This window comes from Oncorhynchus keta, chromosome 12 (assembly GCF_023373465.1).
Source record: "Oncorhynchus keta strain PuntledgeMale-10-30-2019 chromosome 12, Oket_V2, whole genome shotgun sequence".
NCBI lineage: Eukaryota > Metazoa > Chordata > Actinopteri > Salmoniformes > Salmonidae > Oncorhynchus > Oncorhynchus keta.
The window spans coordinates 43,214,239-43,222,477 of NC_068432.1; the positions used below are offsets into that span (position 1 = coordinate 43,214,239).

Below are 8,239 nucleotides of genomic sequence, written 5' to 3' on the forward strand. Positions count from 1 at the left end.
AATATGGAAACTTGACCAAACGTATTGCTCGCTGCTGTGTTGCCTGCTGAATGCATATCTCAGTGGTTATATGTGGCCTAGAACTAGCTCCACCCTCGAATATTCAGTCTTTCGTCTGCGGACTAGTCCTGTTACAAGCCTTTAGCATCTGGAATAGGACTTTCTCCGTTGTACCTTTTCATGAAGAAAAAGAAGACATTGTTATTTGACTTTCACGCATGCGATTAGACTACAGAGAATTACAAGCGCATGTTTTACAACTTGACATTTATTTTCGGACGACATTCTACAGCCCGATTGCAAAGAACTAAAACTAAAAAAAGAGTTTGGTGCTGAATACAAAGTGATACGGTGGTCCGATGGCTCGCTCGCATGACTAATTAATAGTCTATCAGGACTCGGTCGCGCGCTGCCCAGTTGTTTGTGTTATAAACTATGGCGTTTAGGGCAAAAGCCTTGTACGACTTTAGTTCGGAAAATCTAGGAGAGATATCGATTACTGAGAACGAAGTTGTTACTTTATACAGCGAACAAGACATAGAGGGATGGCTAGAGGGAACAAACAGCAGAGGGGATACTGGTCTTTTTCCAGCCTCATACGTGGAGATTCTCAGAAATGAATCATCTGACATCTCATCCAACAATAATGGCATGTCGGCGGATCAAGGTCAACCCGACTCCCCATCAAGTGGATATGATTCATCATACTATTCCCAGTCCCACTCTCGTGCTGAGAACATTAAAGATCCGACCCACTCTGCTTATCCTGTGCAAATTCCCCAGCGCCATGGTTACCAGACCAGTCAAGGTAGTGATGATGACTGGGATGATGACTGGGATGACAGCTCTACTGTGGCGGCTGAGCCCGGAACTAAACATGACAATGATGGAACTAGTTCCACAGCATACACAGTGACTACTTCGTTGCCTGGGAGACGTGACAGTTCCCAAGCCAAAAGTTCAGCAACAATAGGAAAAAACCTCAACAGGTTCTCAACCTTTGTGAAATCTGGCGGAGAGGCTTTTGTATTGGGCGAGGCGGCTGCCTTTGTCAAAGATGGGGACAAGATCTGTGTTGTCATGGGGCAGTATGGACCAGAGTGGCAGGAAGACCCATACCCGTTTGCCTGCTCCATCGATGACCCCACCAAACAGACAAAATTCAAAGGCATGAAGAGTTACATGTCATACAGACTGACTCCATCCCACACCCAGAGCCAGGTGAATAGAAGATACAAGCACTTTGACTGGCTCTACGCTCGACTTGTGGAACGCTTCCCTGTCATCTCAGTCCCCCATCTGCCTGAGAAACAGGCCACTGGGCGCTTTGAACAGGACTTTGTCTCCAAACGCAGAAAAGGTTTGATATGGTGGATGAACCACATGACGAGCCACCCTGTCCTGGCTAGATGTGACGTGTTCCAGCACTTCCTCACCTGCCCCAGCACAGACGAGAAGACGTGGAAGATGGGCAAGAGAAAGGCAGAGAAGGATGAGTTGACTGGCGCTAACTTCTTCCTAACCATCTCCACCCCGGCTGTTCCACTGGACCTACAGGAGGTAGAGAACAAGGTCGATGGGTTTAAAGCCTTCACCAGGAAGATGGATGACAACTGCCTAGTGGTGAATGCCACCATCAACGAGTTCGCCCGGAAGCAGATCACCGGGTTTAAGAAAGAGTATCAGAAAGTGGGTCAGTCTTTCAAACTGTTGGGCCAAGCATTTGAGATGGACCAGCAGTCCTATTCTGTAGGACTGAACCGTGCCATAGCATTCACAGGAGAGGCCTACGAGGCTATAGGAGACTACTTTGCTGAGCAGCCCAGACAGGATTTGGACCCCATATCGGATCTGCTGGACCTGTACAAGGGACACCTGGCCAACTATCCTGATATCATCCATGTTCAGAAAGGTACCGTATGATTATATCACAGCGGTCTCTGCTCTAGAAATAGAGTCCATAGAATGGTCAAAGACCCTCTAAACGTTGCAATTTAGCTGCACTCTCATGGGCATTCTATTTCTAGGGGTTATGTTGATGATGAACAAAAACACATTTTGCCTTGGCTTTCCTGGATATCCCTCGCAGCAAAATGTTTTGTGTTTTGAACATTACTTCAGATCATGTAACATGACACACACATGTTTTGTATTATGTACAACTTTTGTGCACCCTGGCAAAAGTTTGCTTTCACAGTGTTCTCTGTTGAGTAATGCTGAAGAATATGGCCTTGAGGCATGACATTTCATTCTCTGTCCTGAAAGAGAGATTTGAGAGTTTTGTCTCACACCCAATGAAGAGAGTGAGATCAGAGTTTTGGACTATAATCACAACTCAGGGCTCTTAAAGCTAGGCATAGTCTTGAAGGAAACGTGGTTACCAACAGAACTCTTTAGTTCTCATTTTACGAATGGATGCAGCGTTCTCTTATTTGTCACTTTGTAATAGATTTGTTAAATAGTAGGCACATAAATTTGGGGTGCCGTTTTGTAACATGCTATGTTGTCCAAGTTCAGTTGTGACATTGAAGGTTATGTTAGCCTACATCGGCATAGAATTAGAAGGAGGAGATTCCGGGGCCTCTTGTCCAGCGTTTCCCTGGGAATATTGGAATGCGGAATAGCCTTAGGATTAAGTGATTTTCCTCTCCAAGGGTGGGGATCTGGGGAGCTGCTGCACAATATTGCCTGGACACATTTCTTCCCACTAGCACCGGTGCAGAAGTTCAGCTTATTGGTGCTCTGGCTCTGTGATTGCATGCAAGTGCCGAAAAGAACAAAGTCCAATTTAATTTAATATCATTAGTATATTTATTCATCCAAGTGTGTGTCTGCATGTGTGTGTGTGTGTGTGTGTGTGTGTGTGTGCATGTGTGTGTGTGTGTGTGTGTGTGTGTGTGTGTGTGTGTGTGTGTGTGTGTGTCTGCATGTGTGTGTGTGTGTGTGTGTGTGTGTGTGTGTGTGTGTGTGTGTGTGTGTGTGTGTGTGTGTGTGTGTGTGTGTGTGTGTGTGTGTGTGTGTGTGTGTGTGTGTGTGTGTGTGTGTGTGTGTGTGTGTGTGTGTGTGTGTGTGCGCCCGTGTTGATTTATATTCCCCAGATAAGACCTGGAGTCTAATGGCTGTAGATAAGGGTATTCACTAAACCAGCGGAAAAGTCTTTAGGTAAATCTTCCATTTGCACATTCAGAGCTCAAGTACACTATATATACAAAGTATGTGAACACCCCTTCAAATTAGTAGATTCAGCTATTTCAGCCAAATCCATTGCTGACAGGTGTATAAAATCGAGCACACGGCCATGCAATCTCCAGAGACAAACATTGGCAGTAGAATGGCCGGGTCGTTCGTCATTGTAAGTAAGAATATTATATATAATAATAATATATGCCATTTAGCAGACGCTTTTATCCAAAGCGACTTACAGTCAGTCATGTGTGCAGAATTTTGTTCTTAACTGACTTGCCTAGTTAAATAAAGTTTACTTTCCAACAAGTCAGTTCATTAAATTTCTGCCCTGCTAGAGCTGCCCCGGTCAACTGTAAGTGTTGTTATTGTGAAGTGGCAACACCTAGGAGCAATAACGGCTCAGCCGTTAAGGTGGTAGGCCACACAAGCTCACAGAACGGGACCGCAGAGTGCTGAAGTGCGTAAAAATTGTCTGTCCTCGGTTGCAAAACTCACTACTGAGTTCCAAACTGCCTCTGGAAGCAACGTCAGCACAATAGCTGTTCATCGGAAATGGGTTTCCATGGCCGAGCAGCCACACACAAGCCTAAGATCACCATGCGCAATGCCAAGCGTTGGGTGGAATGGTGTAAACCTCACCGCCATTGAACTCTGGAGCAGTGGAAACGTATTCTCTGGAGTGATGAATCACGGTTCACTATCTGGCAGTCCAGTCCGACAGACGAATCTGGGTTTGGTGGATGCCAGGAGAATGCTACCTGCCCCAATGCATAGTGCCAACTGTAAAGTTTGGTGGATAAGGAATAATGGTCTGGGGCTGTTTTTCATGGTTCGGGCTAGGCACCTTAGTTCCAGTGAAGGGAAATCTTAACGCTACAGCATACAATGACATTATAGACGATTCTGTGCTTCCACCTTAATGGTAAACATTTGGGGAAGGCCCTTTGCTGTTTTAGCATGAAAATGCCCTGTGCACAAATCAAGGTCCAGAACAGAAATGGTTTGTCGAGATTGGTGTGGAAGAACTTGACTGGCCTGCACAGAGCCCTGACCTCAACCCCATCAAAAACCTTTGGGATGAATTGGAACAGGGACTGCAAGCCAGGCGTAATTGCCCAACATCAGTGCCCGAAGTTACTAATGCTCTTGTGGCTGAATGGAAGCAAATCCCCGCAACAATGTTCAAAAATCTAGTGGAAAGTCTTCACAGAAGAGTGGAGGCATATTAATGCCCATGATTTTGAAATGAGATGTTCGACGAGCAGGTGTCCATATACTTTTGGTCATGTAGTGTATGTGTCCTTCACGGCAACAATTTAATTGTTCATATCTCATTACAACAATTGCTGTTCTGAGCTATTCACATATAAATAGGTTGTTCAGTGTTTGTAGCTGTTGATAACCATTTAGCCACAGTACTCCACAGTGTAATCAGCTGTAAACCAAACAGACTGCTTTGAATTAGACGATTATAACTATGTGTGAGTGCCACCACGGAGCATTGGCTTTAGTCTACTACTATATGGACAGAGAGCAGAGGGAATGAAACCAATGGTCAACTCTTCTTTCTGAGTCATGTTAAAACTTTTCAAAGGTACAGATTCATGATTCAACCAGAGTTTGCTTGACTAAATATGGCCTTTTCCTTTTCACCATTAATAGGAATACCTTTGATACCCTTCTCTCGAACCCTTTCCCCACTCATATTTCTCCCGTTCCATCTCCTTCTTTCTCTCCTCCACCTATCTCCCCAGGTGCCCTTACCAAAGTGAAGGAGTGCCAGAAACAAGAAGGGGAGGGATCAACCATCAACGAGCGTTGTAACATAATTTCCTGCGCCACACTGGCTGAGATCCAGCACTTTCACCGTACGCGCGTACGTGACTTCAAGAGCCAGATGCAACACCACCTCCAGCAGCAAATCATCTTCTTCCAGAAGATCACTGGGAAGCTAGAAGAGGCACTGCAGAAGTACGACGAGGATATCATATAAGGCCCTGGAGAGAGGAGCATGGATACAGAGGGATAAAGAGAGGAGGAGGGGGGACTAAGGGAGAGGAGGGTGGATACAGAAGGATGAAGAGAGGAGGGTGGATACAGAGGAATGAAGAGAGGAGGAGGGGGGACTAAGGGAGAGAGAGGAGGGTGGATACAGAGGGATGAAGAGAGGAGGAGGGGGGACACAGAGGGATAAAGAGAGGAGGAGGGGGGACTAAGGGAGAGAGGAGGGTGGATACAGAGGGATAAAGAGAGGATGAGGGGGGACTAAGGGAGAGAGGAGGGTGGATACAGAGGGATGAAGAGAGGAGGAGGGGGGACTAAGGGAGAGAGGAGGGTGGATACAGAGGGATGAAGAGAGGAGGAGTTGAGGGAGAGAGAGATTATGAGAACATGGGGTAGGAACATGGGGAGTGTGCTGGTCTTGGCACTGTGCAGTTCTGCAGTGTTCCCTATTTCATAATCTGATCAAGACTGGAGCACTGGTTTGGCAAAAAGATCGAGGGACACATTTTGACCTCCCCATCTCAGAGAAGTATTCCCCATTTAAACGGAATATGTTTTATGGTGCGAACTAAAGTAACTAGTCCGTAATGACAATGTAATTGGTTATGTGTTGTTTTTCCTTGACAAGATTATTCATCCATTCTACAGTTGGAAGTGAGCAGATCTATGCAGGTACTGCACTGATGGATATGAAATAGGAGTGAGAATTATTCCTTCATTGACAGAGAGGGTTGTTGTCTGCAAAACTTGATAATGTAGTCTTGCGTGACAGGATATGTTAAATCATCACTTATACAATTAGTGTCACTTCAAGAATATGTAGTATGATTTTAGTAAGGAAATTGTTTAGAATCACAATTATATCTGTGAAAACATGTTTAACCTGTTGCATTGAATCCCCCTCATTTGCCTTTTCCTCTGAACAAATATAACGTGATTTCAGTATCATGGCAAATATGAATGACATGTCCCTTTGTGTGTGTGTGTGCATGTGTATCAATGTCTACGTGTGTGTTATCATAGAGAGGGCAACCTGTTGTAGTTTCTGGAGCTCGTTATGTGAAACCTCCTAGAGAGATCTGTGCCAGGAACAAGCTTTAAGATTCTAGAACCCTGGGGGAGAACAGAACACATGATTTTCCATTCCTTCTTATTGTTCTCAATAGGGGGAAGGGGCACAGGGAGATCGGCCAAAATAATACTGAAAATTATGTCTCTGTGGGAATCCCTAATGTTGAAGGACATTGTTGAAAATAAATCAGTTGTACTGTATGTGCAATATCATGATTCAAGGACCATTGTTGGTGTTATAATAGGATAGAAGGACTGTTGTTGGTGTTATATGAGAATTGAAGGGCCGCTGTTGGTGTTATATAAGAATTGAAGGGCCGCTGTTGGTGTTATATGAGAATTGAAGGACCGTTGTTGGTGTTATATGAGAATTGAAGGGCCGCTGTTGGTGTTATATGAAAATTGAAGGGCCGCTGTTGGTGTTATATGAGAATTGAAGGACTGTTGTTGGTGTTATATGAGAATTGAAGGGCTTCTGTTGGTGTTATATGAGAATTGAAGGGCCGCTGTTGGTGTTATATGAGAATTGAAGGAGCGCTGTTGGTGTTATATAAGAATTGAAGGACTGTTGTTGGTGTTATATGAGAATTGAAGGACCGTTGTTGGTGTTATATAAGAATTTAAGGACTGTTGTTGGTGTTATATGAGAATTGAAGGACCGTTGTTGGTGTTATATAAGAATTGAAGGACTGTTGTTGGTGTTATATGAGAATTGAAGGACCGTTGTTGGTGTTATATGAGAATTGAAGGAGCGCTGTTGGTGTTATATGAGAATTGAAGGACCGTTGTTGGTGTTATATGAGAATTGAAGGAGCGTTGTTGGTGTTATATGAGAATTGAAGGGCCGCTGTTGGTGTTATATGAGAATTGAAGGGCCGCTGTTGGTGTTATATGAGAATTGAAGGAGCGCTGTTGGTGTTATATAAGAATTGAAGGACTGTTGTTGGTGTTATATGAGAATTGAAGGACCGTTGTTGGTGTTATATAAGAATTTAAGGGCCGCTGTTGGTGTTATATAAGAATTGAAGGGCCGCTGTTGGTGTTATATGAGAATTGAAGGGCCGCTGTTGGTGTTATATGAGAATTTGGTGTTATATGAGAATTGAAGGGCCGCTGTTGGTGTTATATGAGAATTGAAGGGCCGCTGTTGGTGTTATATGAGAATTGAAGGGCCGCTGTTGATGTTATATAAGAATTTAAGGGCCGCTGTTGGTGTTATATAAGAATTGAAGGGCCGCTGTTGGTGTTATATGAGAATTTGGTGTTATATGAGAATTGAAGGGCCGCTGTTGGTGTTATATGAGAATTGAAGGGCCGCTGTTGGTGTTATATGAGAATTTGGTGTTATATGAGAATTGAAGGGCCGCTGTTGGTGTTATATAAGAATTGAAGGGCCGCTGTTGGTGTTATATGAGAATTTGGTGTTATATGAGAATTGAAGGGCCGCTGTTGGTGTTATATAAGAATTGAAGGGCCGCTGTTGGTGTAATATAAGAATTGAAGGGCCGCTGTTGGTGTTATATGAGAATTGAAGGGCCGCTGTTGGTGTTATATGAGAATTGAAGGGCCGCTGTTGGTGTTATATGAGAATTGAAGGGCCGCTGTTGGTGTTATATGAGAATTGAAGGGCCGCTGTTGGTGTTATATGAGAATTGAAGGGCCGCTGTTGGTGTTATATAAGAATTGAAGGGCCGCTGTTGGTGTTATATGAGAATTGAAGGACCGTTGTTGGTGTTATATGAGAATTGAAGGGCCGCTGTTGGTGTTATATGAAAATTGAAGGGCCGCTGTTGGTGTTATATGAGAATTGAAGGACTGTTGTTGGTGTTATATGAGAATTGAAGGGCTTCTGTTGGTGTTATATGAGAATTGAAGGGCCGCTGTTGGTGTTATATGAGAATTGAAGGAGCGCTGTTGGTGTTATATAAGAATTGAAGGACTGTTGTTGGTGTTATATGAGAATTGAAGGACCGTTGTT

The 8,239-nt window shown here is 44.1% G+C and overlaps 1 protein-coding gene across 1 annotated transcript; it reads left to right on the forward strand.

Moving 5' to 3' along the window:
- Nucleotides 1-98: 98 nt before the first annotated feature.
- On the forward strand, nt 99-6,156 carry LOC118391534 (sorting nexin-18-like). The gene is made up of 2 exons (XM_035783022.2): nt 99-1,912; nt 4,941-6,156. The coding sequence occupies exons 1-2, from the start codon at nt 436-438 to the stop codon at nt 5,177-5,179; spliced, it is 1,716 nt and encodes a 571-aa protein (XP_035638915.1). The 5' UTR covers nt 99-435; the 3' UTR covers nt 5,180-6,156.
- The last annotated feature ends 2,083 nt before the right edge of the window (nt 6,157-8,239 follow it).